The sequence below is a fragment of the Anopheles maculipalpis genome, chromosome 3RL (genome assembly GCF_943734695.1).
Source record: "Anopheles maculipalpis chromosome 3RL, idAnoMacuDA_375_x, whole genome shotgun sequence".
Classification (NCBI taxonomy): Eukaryota; Metazoa; Arthropoda; class Insecta; order Diptera; family Culicidae; genus Anopheles; species Anopheles maculipalpis.
The window spans coordinates 82320828-82334445 of record NC_064872.1 but is presented as its reverse complement, the minus strand read 5'-3'; the positions used below and the strand labels follow the sequence as shown (position 1 = coordinate 82334445).

The 13618-nt window shown below is 42.9% G+C and overlaps 3 protein-coding genes across 3 annotated transcripts in view; 2 read left to right on the top strand and 1 right to left on the bottom strand.

Annotated features, from left to right (window-relative positions):
* The window catches only part of LOC126561937 (uncharacterized), a 35966-nt gene extending 23875 nt beyond the window's left edge, over positions 1 to 12091 (top strand). Inside the window, exons 3-5 of the mRNA XM_050218318.1 lie at positions 8338 to 8561; positions 11236 to 11378; positions 11476 to 12091. Coding sequence (XP_050074275.1) covers positions 8338 to 8561; positions 11236 to 11378; positions 11476 to 12086 — 978 coding nt within the window. The 3' untranslated portion in view covers positions 12087 to 12091. The remainder of the gene's footprint in view (positions 1 to 8337; positions 8562 to 11235; positions 11379 to 11475) is intronic.
* Positions 1 to 13618, top strand: part of LOC126562334 (serine protease inhibitor 2-like) — a 388794-nt gene that overhangs the window by 283716 nt on the left and 91460 nt on the right. The gene's annotated exons all lie outside the window — the stretch shown is intronic.
* The window catches only part of LOC126562624 (terpene synthase), a 224574-nt gene that overhangs the window by 207027 nt on the left and 3929 nt on the right, over positions 1 to 13618 (bottom strand). The window lies entirely within an intron of this gene.

The window sequence follows — 13618 nt, the reverse complement described above, 5'->3', positions numbered from 1 at the left end:
AGAACTTTGTATTAGATTGTGACAGAGATGTTGCTGAAGATTTTTTCTATAACTGTGCGCAAGACATACTACTTGATTTTGTAGTTGAAAATCATTTTTGTGAACCTTTTGAATGGTAACCTTGAACTAATTGATTGAATTGACTGAATTCGTTTATATTCAAAATTAATAATTATATATATTTCATTCAAAAAGAAAATCATCATTAGAGGTGATCGACAGGTAGAGCTCTCCCTATCCCTTTTTTGATAATGGTATTAAATTACTAGAGGAAATAATATAAATACACAAACATAACGATTGTTCGTTCCTTCCCAGTAAGGTTTGCTCTTGATACCGACGTTCCAGATATGTTGATCAATGATTGTAGAACATATTTTAACCATTTTAGCATTTCAAAGTATTTTCATAAGTTTTCTATGTAGTTTTATCGTTCTATACAATAAATCGTTCGTCGTTTTGCATACTGTAGCTTCCAAAAATGCTTCCAAAAAAAGGAGTGAACCGGTGGTCGAGGTGAGTGTGACATCGGTCTTCACTTTGCAATACTGGTCATCAAATCCCATCCTGACTGTTTCCTCGTAGTGAGGACTAACTACTCAACTACACGACAGTTAACTAGTAACTAACAAGTCTAGCAAGCTATTCAGTGGCCGGCGTGACCTAGTAGGTCGTAAAGCCAAGAAGAAGCTTCCAATTTTATTTCAATTTTGGAAAAATTTGGGATGAATTGACTTTTTGGGATGAATTAACAGGATAAAGAGTAACTATTTTACAATTGCTGAAACTCTGACTTGATGTTGTTTAACAAGAAATTTTTCTTCAGGAGTTCAAACATTTCATTTGCGTAAAGTGTAATTTTACCTGTAATATGCCGAATTTAGATTGTCCAGTTAATTTATTTTTATTTATTATTAAGTATGACGGCATATTACCGTATTGTCATTTTCTGTTTTTTATAATTTAAAAATAGCTTCTTCGAATTATTGTGGAAATCTTTAAATTAAATTTCATGAAAGTTACTAACAGCTGATTTTTAGATATCAGCTAGTGATTTTTCCATAAAATCTTACCAAAGGGGCTATAAAAATGATGATTTAGATTATCTATTCAATTTTCATGTAATTTACCTATTTTTTGGAGCAACCTTACAGATCCTTTTTTTTAGTCAAACCCACATTTTATGCGATGCGCTGTAGCTTGTCGTATTTTCAAAACATGATTTCTCACATGAAAACAAATCGCGTGGATATGTATAGATTGATTATTTTCCTCCTCCTGGTTGCAAAGCAGTCGAACACGCTCGGTTGCTCAAATAAAATTGGTAATTCTTTTTCTCCCTCGTTCCTCGGTCACACACTCGGGCATGGGCAACAATGTATGCGAGCGTGCAATCAGTACGCTCGAACCGACGATCGATGATGATCTGCCGTTCAAGCTGGACCGCACACCGTAAATCATCTCGCCCCGCTAGCCGTAACAAGACGGGGCACGGGCCATTTCTGGACCTTCTCAGCTCAGCTCATTCCTGCTAAGAAGGGATGGTTGATTACCGTTTTACAGTCACCAACGCATAGTGACGTGTCGTAAAGTTTGGAGGAAGATTTTAACTAAAGCAACAAATTAGCTCAACTCAGCTATGGTTTTGGTGTTAATGGTATTGGAAAAGTTTAATTTTTCTTCTCTCTGTTCTTGGACTAGCGTCACTCGTATGATTGTTGTTGATGTTGCTAGACCAGTGACCGTAAAACTTGACCACTGTTGGGAGGAAAATATTTTGTTTCCCGAAAAAAAAACAGTAACAACAAATGCAGCATTTTACTTGCAATACGTGCCTGCTGGGCTGGCTGGTTTTGTGCCGTAACGATGTGTTTGTTTAAGAAATATAGGCGTCAAATTAGCATGGCTGTGTAAAGCAACCTCGTAATGGATCTCGGCGGGTAAATATAACATGTGTGCGATCCGTGTGTGTGTGGTTTTGGACTGGCTACCTATGCAAATGTAAGCAAGCCATTTATGAAGAAAAAACATCACCTTTTTCCAGGGTTGTGATTTTTTAGCCAAAAAGCTCACCCTATAATTGCCTACCGTAGCTCGCCCTTTACACTCAACGCCGTGTTCTTGGGAGCCCGGCCGAGCGACGGTGAATCGAATAATTTATGTTCACCCTGCTGGACACGCAAGGATAACACTCGTCCATCGTACTTGATCTCTGGCGGGCCAGGCTAGGCTTCTGCCGATGTGTTCCACTTGAAGAAACAAGCAAATAATGATGATGATGATGATGATGATGGTCGCCCGGTTCGCCCACTCGCAAGCAGGAAACGGTGCTTAGCATATTGTGAGATATTTGGTATTGTTTTTAGAGGATTGGGATTGCTCCCGGTCTGACATCGGATCGGTCACACGGTTGTTGGGGGGAAAGGTGTGCATGTGCGTGCGCCCATACTTCACTCAGATGAAAGAAATGATAAAATGACAGCATTGTGCATACCGGTGGAACACCGTCTCACAATCCATTGTATAGTTTTTGTGCCATGCCAGTACACATCCGTTTCAACCAACCAACGGAAATGGGGTTGGACACTCACATTCACGAGATGAAGTTGAAGGACACAGCCGGACGGTTTCAGAAGAACCCGCCGCAGTGTGGTACAAAAAATTGGGATTCAAATCGATCCACCTGAGCTTGAGTGTAGCAAACCAGTGGCCGAAGTGGTTTCATTGGAGGCTTGTTATGTTACTCCAATATCCCAACTCGCTCGGCCATTATTTATTTGAATCGTATCGGAAAATTTACACAACAACTGCTTTATGCCTCAATTCCAGCGAAAATTTGCATCAGAATCGAAATGTATATCCAATAATATAGTTTCAAGTTACAGAAAACACACATACACAGCAAAAAAAGTAGGAATAACGAGGAGCATGTATCTGCCTGTCTCGCTCGATTGGTTACTGATAAACCTCAGCTATTCAGTTGGCGCACTGCTTCACAACCATAAGCTGGAGTGGCTTTACGTGCACTTGACTACACGCAACATAGTGCAGCACTGTAGTGGCTGGCAGTACAAATGTGACGAGAGCTGATGAGCTGCATATACTACTGCTGCTCGAGAGTCGGGAGCTTTCCCTCTTACGCAAGAGCTTAGTGGAGTTTTTTCTTTTTTTAACCCTTTACTATCAGACTGATTCTATTGGAATTTGGCGGAATCGGTGAATTCTACAACGTTTCGGGGTTGTACTTCTGCTACTATTCATTAGGCAATGAGGGTTAGTTTTTCCTTTACAGCTACAGCAAACAGGAAAGTTTGTAGTCGGTAGCTTTCTGAGTGCCAGTGTGAGTGCCCGATGAGTCACTGTTTCGCATGCAGAAAAAAAAGACAAGAAACCAACGTGACGATGTCAAGAAAAAGTCTAGGTGGCTGCAGCCTTAACTCTAACGTTTATGCTCACAACAATACTGAGTTTAGCTGGACATTTACTATTGCTTCAACTTTTACTACTTAACTAAAAGCATTTCAAAGTGTGAATGGTTTAGGGCACCTATCTTCTTTACAGACATACACCGCTGTAGCCGAGTGGAATTGATTTTCACACCAAGGATCTTGAATAGAGACACCCGAACACATACTCACCAACTGCTATGACAGTTTGTGCTTGTGAGTATCCTCGCTGCTTCCAGCTGTGTTGGTGGTCCTTAGGCAGCACTAATACCATCTCAGCGTAAAGCTTTTCCGTTTACATATGTTTTGCTTTCCCCATTTTGGAGAGCATATTATTCGCTCAGTGTGTGTGTTCGAGTGAGTGCAACGTGAGTGAAATTTACAAGAGCTCCCTTTATTAGTGTAAGTGTTGCCGCTCAAAGAATCATTACAGTGAGCCAATCTTTTAGCTGGATGTTGTTGTTTTTTCTGCCTTTTTGCTTGATGTATTAGCTTGCGCTTTGGAGCTTTTACTTCATTGATGATTTGGTGTGTTTATCATGCACATAGACCGATCGGTGTTGGTCTCTGGGATATAAGCAATGAAATGATTATTTTAAATTATTTTGCAATCTTTTCTGGTAGAAAATGGAAACTTCAGAAAAGATTATGAAGAGACGGTAAGCTTCAACAAAATCCTGTAAACAATTCCTGTAATCCTGACACCAGCTAAGCAAGGATCTAAGAGTTCACAACACATGTGATATAAAGCGGTAGATTTTCAATATTTTATTACGCGTATCATTTTTGTTTAACTGAACAAGAAAGGCGATTCTTTTCGTGGAAACTATTTTGATACATAAAGCACAAATGAAACTTTTCTTACTACAAAAACATTATGAATTAGATCCTTTGAATATAGTAAGATATTTTCTAGAATAAATCCAAGCACTATTGATAAATTAGACCTAATCTTGTGAGTTGTGATAATTTTTGTAATGATTCTTGGTATTCCTATAAGCTTTCATTAGCACTAAAAGCTACACCATTCTGAAAAACTTGATCCTAAAACTAATAAATTTTGTACTTTTGAATGTGCTGACCCATGTCACCGATACAGTTCCACTACTTCTGAGGTTTTTTTTTCTCGTCTCGTCGGCACTCGTCGAACCGTGGTCTAGAGTGTGGATGTGTGTTTCATCCACTGTATGCTTTACCCAATTTAAGCTGTCTCAAAAAATCGCACACTATCAACGGTGGCAAGGGTGTCCATATGTGTGCGTGTGCACTTGTGTCGTCTGTATAAATAAGGGCGAGCAGCATTTTCTCAGTAAGACTCTCACACGTTCCCCTTTGCGTGTTTTTTTTCTTTTTTTCGTTGGATTCCAATTGCTCTCTTACAGCTGCCGCGGCAACCGAATCAGGTACCACCGTAATGGTCACACGAGCACACACACACACACACATGCTGACACAGTCCATCCTAGTACCCGTCCGTCCTTGATGGCACGAAGTAATTTTTCAACCCAAAATCGCTCCAACAACACTTCGTGCCCTTCGTGTGTCTGTGTGGGTTTGCGTGTAAGCTAATCTCAAACGAACGAAGCGTGTAGTGCCAGTGTGTTGGTGTGATGGAATGCGCCAGGACTGGCGCTGATGGGACGGAAGTAAGGATTTTCGGTGGGTTGGTGTGTTCGATTTGTAACGGCACAGCCGTGGGAGGACGCACAGCAGTGCCGAGCATTTGTGAGGTTAATTTTGCGAAAACTGTGTGGCGCTTGTGTCCGAATGGAAATGTCGCCCGAAAGCAGGATAGAGAGCTCCGAGCGAATGAGAGCGAGAGAACCGAGCTCATGCTGGCACACCGAGCTCACATTGCTATGGTGTGGAGTGGAGCACGAGCTGTAGACGGTTCGCCCTATGAAGCGGAAATGGGTGGAAATGGGTGTTGAAGATGCTGGGGCGATCACAGAAGCAGGTGGTCCTGTCTCTGCTGGGTATATTGGATGATTCAAATTTGTTCACAACAGGCATCGCAATCGTGTCACTGACAATCGGCATCCTTGGGAGCAACTCCCTTTGCTGTTCCCTTTCACTCTACCCACACTTTCCCAGCTTAAGCTGCTGTTTTCGGGGACGGTTTCTTATCGCGGCATCACCCAAACTGGATGCACTACCGGAGCGATTTACTTTTGTGACGATCCTACTGCATAGGTAGTGAGGAAAGTTCTCTTTATCTCCCTTCACTCCTCTTCAAACGAATGCAACAGAATCCATGCTCTAATCTTTTAACGAAGAGACCACCGCCACATGCGAAAATTTGCGAGCTCCGAAACCGTTCACGTGGAAAGCGGCGAAGGAGAAACGTGCGGGAAGATGGTGATGGTGGCGAGTGGCCGGGGAAAGGACGATCGTTACATAACAGCAGCTCGCAAGCTCGCTCGGGTTGGCGATGGTACGGTACGAGCTCGTATTGCCCGGAGCCGCATATTAGCGAAGCGTGCCGTTTCGATGCTCGGACTCGTGGCAAATAAATGCTTCAGCACCAGCATTATAGGGCTGACGAGCAGATTGATCCATGTGCTGGTGTGGGGAAGAGGCAGGCCGCGAAGGTGCTTGGGAGGGATAGATAAGATTTAGCATGTGCTGCTTATGTGTGCTACACTTGTGCGTTCGGACGATGGTATTCCTTTCGCTTTCCACACAGACACATACATGCCACACGACATACGCACGCGGTTTCTGTTTGCATTCTATGATATTGATGTAACCAGGTTGCTCATTTTGTAACATCCACTCTCAACTACTATTGTTTAGCTCTTTGCAAACGAAACACGCTGCAACCGAACCGCTTTACAATAAACAATCTTGGGTAAAGGATGCAAATGATGAGCAGTTGTATCGAAGAATGTACAGAAGCATTTGTATAATACTCTGCTATATCAGAGAGCAGTTCCTGGAATGGAATCATTGCATTAACTATTTGAAGGCTTATTTTATACCAGCTGAAACTTAATGTAAGCTTCAACAATACAGCGATGTGATTGTTTTTCTTAACAATATTTTTATTTATACTATGGCGGCTCCACCCTTTTGTCAAATTATTGACAATATCATGAAGAAATGTTCTACAGAATGTGTCCGGATTAAGACAAAAACCAAGGAGAAAATTCTTTGTGAAATTTGTATTAAGTCACCTCACGCGGTGTTGACCATACGGCAAGGAGCCGTTATCTTGGAGTTAAATAAAATAAAATAAACAAAAATCTTGGAAAGTTAATAAATTTAAAATGAGTAGATGACTGAATGAATCAATAAACTAGACAGCCTTTCATCTAGATTATAATCGCCATCCAATCCAATGTCCTAGCCTTTATGGTGGTTTGCCTCAATACAATCACTTCATCTTATCTTGGACCTACTACGCTTGGGGATGGGCAGTAATTTCATGTAAACTTCATGAGGATGTTTTAAGAAATTTACGGGCTTATATGTTCAGTCAACACATGCTCAAGACCTACCGATAATGTTAGAGCCGATTGCTCTATCGTGTGGCTTCTGATGCGTAGGAACTCATAGGGAAAACATTACAGTGATAGAAAACAACGAACACGTAAATAAAATTAAAAAGGTGCAATAAGAAACCAGAACATGACAAAACTAACGCTTTGAGACTGAGTTTATAAATAAATGAATATTTTAAACACAAATTTTAATGAGCAAACAAATGAAATAACCCTTCAAACAGGTGATCAAAAATCAAAGTGAACAAATAAACTAAAAACAAAAAAAAACATCATGAAACAAAAGAAATGATCTCCATTTCTTTGGCACAAAGACGCGGTTTGCAGTTAAACGTTCACCCTCGCTCAATCGACACAGCCCCACAATTAAAGCAAGTAAAGTCGTTGGCTCACAGCATCAGTACAAAACTTACACATATACAAAACCATCGCCTGACATCCCCTTCCTTTCCCCCATGCACCCTTTTTTGGCCAGTATACACGTACAAAATGCTTCGCAACTTCATTATGCGTATTACAAGTCGAGTTGATTGCGTGCTAGCTATCAGCGAACTTTCAGGCGAGCAAAGGCGCTCGCCGTACACCCAGCCAAGAGGAAATCCTGGAACGACGCCAGAACGAGAGTAAAACTTTCCCTTCCGACTTTTGCCCATACTTTTGCCGTTGACTTTTCGGCTTGTTCGTTTCTAAGCACCTTCCTGAACTGGACAATACTGGACCGTTTTTCTAGAGCACGCACGGAATGTGCTTTGTGCATGTGAGCGTAAGGGTTGTTTTGAGTTTAAGCGTTCCTCCGTTTCAACCGGACAGCTTTATGAGGTTTTCGTTGTCGTCCTCTTTTTTTATGTATTATTTTGCGTTCGTTTCATTTTTTCCCCCTTTTCTCCTTTACTGCTCTTACTTTGATCGACTATTATTCTGTGAAGTAGCGCTTCCGACAACTTTAATGACCGAAACTTATGTCCAGAGGCCGCATGTACGGCTGGTGCTTTCTTTAAGTACTTCGCTCCGGATGTTTCTGCAATGGTTATGGTCGGTCGATCCACTGGAACGATTGGCTTGTTACAGTGAGCGGGCAAGTGATAAGAATACAGAGCTTGCGGTTGATATGGAATGCAAAGATCTCCAGAGTTACATAATCTTTCCTAAATGAAGCCCTAAATTATCGTAAAACCTGGTGCATTATAGGAGGAAAAACAACAAATATGTCATCCAAAGCAATTATTTTTATAATCCTAACATCGTGAGCTTATTAGTTTACTACTAAACTTCAAAAAAGCAGTATTAATCGAATCATTGAGAAATCATTTTTTGTATCGCTTGTCTATTCTTCACCTAATTGTCCATTTTTTCTATTTCTTCCTCTTACATTTGATACACAACAACAGGAGGCATATCGAAGGTGGGGCTGCAGCGTTTTTATACCGTACTTCACGTCGAGGGACGACATCAAAAGTGTTAACAATAAAACCGGTAATCGAGACAGTGACCGTGCTTCCCAGGGGAAATCGAACGCCATCTTTGGGGACGCCGCGAACAAGCAGACTGAGCCGAACATGAACGATGCGAACAAGCAGCAACTAGTAAAAAATATATCAATCACTGTAAAAAGGTAAGTGCAGTTTTTCCAAGCTTTAACTAATGTTAGTAACTTGGCCAAAGTTTCACAAATGTTGTCCAAATTTCTGAACTTAAAGCAGCACGCCCTATCATCTTCATAATTGTCCTCTATTCAAAAGTCGCTTAAGAACTCCCAGCTCGGACGAGTCTTGTGCCACACCAAACCTTTTTTCGAACAGGAGCTCACCAATAGTAATACGTCCTTCTTACCCTCAGTTCCCCAAACATCTCTCCCACAATATCTGAGCATGTACACCTCTAACCCAATCCGAACGAACGGCCATGGTCCATTAAATAATCGACAAATGGCACGGATGATGGTTACCTCAAATTATCATCAACATTCTCGCCCATGAGGCCACTTTTCACACTCAACCACCCACAGCTCGCTCTGTGCCACCTTCTCCTTAATTGTCTACTCCCTATGTTCCTCTCCCTAAGGTTCGGCTGAAGTCATCCAGCTTTGCCCGCTCGGTTCAGAGATTTGTACGTATCTGGTTGCGTTCGAGATTCCTTTACCATCGTCTGTACCCGTTCACCCGTTCTCGTTAGTCTCCGAGCAGCAGTGAAAAAGCCACTCCGGGTAATCGTTAGAAGTTCATTCGTTAGGCATGGTTTGGCCCGAGTGCTCGACAGACAAACACGCGCGAAGCAGCAAGCCTCGTCCCGCCCCACCCAGAGAGCCCTGTAGGCAAAAGGCGTCGTGAATAAATAATTCTGTACCATTTCATTTGGGAATTTTCACCCCCTCCTGTCCGTCACATACACACTCACACAAACGCAAGAGGACTTGCTTTTCCGCCTGCCTGAAAGCAAATAAACGGCAGAGGGAAAAAGGTAACCATCAAAGTTTTTGAAGTGTTTCCTTTCTGCCCAATTCTGGTCTGGTTCGGATTTTTTTTATGTTTTGCTCCTAACTTGCCCACTGTGCAGGGAAAACATAAATCAGGCAAAACTGCAAGGCAAAAGCTTTCCTCCCTGGTTCTCATTTTTTGTTCCGAAACCATGTGCCAAAGCAGGAATGGGAAAAATCTTCATCGCACTTCGTCCGAAACCAGTCAATCAAAGCAAACCCTTCGGAAGACTAGAAAGAAGCTCACAAGCGAAACGAATAGAGTAAAAGTAGGAAAAGTTGGCCCGAATGGGGACAGAGAGGGTTTCGGGAAACCACTCCCCCCTCCTCCCCCCCCCTCCCCCCCCTACAAGGCCATGCTTGCATAAGCATTTTTCGCAACGATAACCCGAAGCAAAGTAACGAGCAGCCGCTTCTCATGCGCCGAAGCAATCCCGGTCGCCTGCAGGAAAACAGCAAATCTGATGGATCACTGGGCAGAGACAGGCTAATTGATTAGCTAAATGGATGCACATCACAGGCAAAATACGGTCTCCGTTCTGCCGCTCTGTGTGTAGCGCGTTTGTTCGGCGGCGTGATGCCCTCGGTCGATGAATAATAGATGGAGACAAATTTATAATCGTTCAAACTTGTTCCACCGGGTGGCTTCGGGTCTTTATTTTGGTGAATATTTTTTTCTTTCTCTTTTGCACCGAACCAGGCATTCTTGACAAGTTGGTTTTGGGGAGACTTTTCCGAGGTTGTTGGTCGTTGATTTTGGTACGAGAGTAAGTCTGAAGGACAGCAGTGAGAGCGCAAGAGTTTTAAATGCACTTCACAGCCAGCGAGAAGCACACCGGAAGCGGCCACCGTGCATGGAAATCGGTTTTGTTCGGTTAATTTCCTTACGATCCACCGGGCGCCTCCATCGGATCGATGACACCGCGGGGAAACAAATTTACGTACCGTATAAATTATTCACCGTCTCAGCTGTACCGTGAGGATGACCGTATAACCGAGCCAAGGAAGTTAAGCTTTCTGCTGGCAGACCAACGACCTGATCGATGTGTGACACGAGTAAAACGCTACAAACGAATAAGTTTTGTAATAAAAAAGCACGTAAAGAGGGCCATCACACGATGGACAAGGTAACAATAAAATGAAGCAAAGTATTTCTTCCACCAACACAGTGACCGAACCAGTGAAGCTGATCGTTGTTTAACGACAAAAAATTAAGCTTCCGCTCGAGTACAGCATTAGTGCAGCCGGCCAAGTTCGGTCACGATGGTCACACGTGCACGTGTTATATGATGAAATTTCTGTTGGGTGGCATGTTGGATGGCATGTGAGGGAGGAAAGGCAGTTCGAGCTTCATCCTGTGTTTGATAAAAGTTGGAGCAAGTTGTTATTGTTCGCTTTATAGAACACGGGATGCTGCTCTGGTGCTGGTTTCCATGAACGTGGCTCAGTGAGCGTTATTGTTTTCAATTAACAGTGATGGAAAAAGATTTAATAAGAACAACGTTTCTAGTTAAGCGAGAATTTAAGTTCAGATCGGTTGGCTACGTTAACGCATGTAGCAAGATTTTGACAAGTAGACTGTTTAAAACGTTTTCTTTAAATCATAATGTTGTTCCGTACTATGAGGCTCACAATCTTCCAAATATCCTACACATAATGCGTTCAATAAATCAACAATCAATAAATTACATGAATTTTTCAGCATTTATTAAGCACTTGTCATCAGCATGTGAAACGTATTTAAAAGCTTGATGAAATAAAAGAGGTCCTGTCACATAGGAATTAGCCAATTAATGCAATTTTTCTCTTCCAGTTCACGCCGAAAACGAGTACGAATACGACCATGTCTAAACGTATGCCAAACCGTAGAGCAAAAGTGCCCATACATGTTGCCGGGCGATCGGGCACCAGCCTATCCGACGCAGTACGCCGGTGAACCGACGTTTCTATGTCGAGGTAAGACTTAGCTTGGTGCGATTTTTGCACCTGCTGAAACTACTTATAAACGTTTGTCTTCCATCGACTAACCTGCTTCTTTTCGTCACATCACTAGACCTTAACATCGAAGAAACGGGTGACCAGCTGCGAAAATCCAACAACGGTCCAACCGATTGCTGCTACGACTACTGCAATTCCAGCCCGATCGATGGCCTCTGTGCACGCTGTGATCCACTGCACAACGAGACACAGCATCCGGACAGTGAGGCGCTGGCGCTAAGCAGCGAACCACCGGCAATATCGCCCAACTGCCCAAGCATCACCACACCCACGAGCAGCTCATCCCTGTCCGAGCAGTGTCGGCTGTCGCAGGCCACCATTACGTCCACCGCAGCGACCAGCACACCCAGCACCACCACCACCGCCACCACTACTAGCCGAAGCGGCAGCAGTAGTTCCACCGCCAGCACCTCTACCACCAGCACCGTCAGTAGCAGGAGGTTCTCCGGAGACAGTGCCTCCACTACGGCCATGTCTGTACCGTCGAGCTCATCAACGGCACGGGCAGTCTCCTCCCTGCTGAGGGCGCTCTGTGCGCTCGGATCGGTCTACCGGACGCACACGAACGGGGTACAGTCGTGGATCGCGATGGTGGCCGTACTGACCGTCGGTACCGAGCTTGTCGCCTGGACGAAGCAACTTGTGCATCTGCTCGTGGTGTTATAGCTCGCGGTGTGAGTGCTCGGCGGCTGCTTTCATCCGACACGATAGCAAACAGCATCGGCGGGATCAGCTGGAACCCGCACTACACCGAAGCGCCAACAGTCGACGAGCAAACCACCGCCAACAATTTCCGTCTCAGGACGCGTTCTGGTCGGGTGACGACGAACAAAACCAAAATCCCCGCAGAATGGTAAGCTTAACAGTCAGGTAGTGTGAATCATACCGGAGAAGGAGTATAAGCAAAAAAACAAACCCTCAAGTACGCTAGAAGAAAAATCAGCAAAACAAAGGCGTGTTGCGTGTAGAAGAAAACAGAAAAGGAAACAAAAGAAAATCACACAAACATACACACAAACACACACCACATTAGAAGCTTGATGCAAAAGCAAGCAGAACAAAAAAAACATTAGTAAAAAAGAAAAACATACCGAAACAAAGAAAAACATAAACCCCGAATTAATAATTGCGAAATGAATGCAAAACAGTAAAAGGAGAAAGGTAGGAACAAATAAAACCACACAAACACACGAAACACAGCGCAATAACACATAGAAAAGATTTAAAAACAAACCGCAACAAAACAGAAAACAATTTAACACATTAGCGAATACGGAGCAAGGAGAGGACCGAGTAGACAAAACAAAAGCAAACAAACAGTAAATGCATAAAACAAACAGTTCACAGCTGCAGCTGACTACTAGCGAATCGAAGTGGATGGATGGACGAAATAATTACTCCTCGTCAGATATTTGTAACAGAAAGCTTAACAGATAAGCAATTCACCAAGGTTAAAACAAAAAAGAAAGGACTCGAGAGTTTAACATGACTTTTTTTGCGTGTTCGGCAGAAGAAAACAGACGTGGAGCCTGTTTACTCAGCAAAAAAAAAAAAACAAAAGAAGAGAAGCACCCACAAGCCCACGATACTGTAGGCGATGGGACAGGGGAACAGTTGGACAACAAAACATACGCGTATACAATAATGTTACATCACTCGAAAAAAAAAAAACGAAAGCGACACAATGTTTAACACGGAAAGTGCGCATCGCAGAAGAAAACCCCCGTCAAACTGATGGACAACAATTTAGGTGAAATATTAAATTTAAACTTATTGCTAAGATTTAGATGGAAAAGAAATAAGCATGTTACACACAGTGAGGTAGGTGGATTGTTTTGGCCGTGCATAAAGAAAAAAGAAATCCACAATTAATTGGTGAGGCTCGTTGCAAACTGACAGTACGAACATGGCATAATGTTTAAGGAGACGTTACGCTAAAAAAATAAAAACCCCAAACCCATATTGAACTCTCGCACATCTCACTGGATTGAACAATAGTGAAAAACTACCAAAAGATGTGAAAGTGTTTTTGTGTTTGTGTGTGTGTGTGTGTGTGTGTGTGTATGAGTGTGAGTAGAACATTAAAAATACAGAAAAAATGAACAAATAGCCTAACGCAACCGTAGGGCTAAGTAGCTATAATCCACAGTTCGCGTGAGCGCCCTCTACCAAGGACTAAAGTTATTTTTTAACGAAAC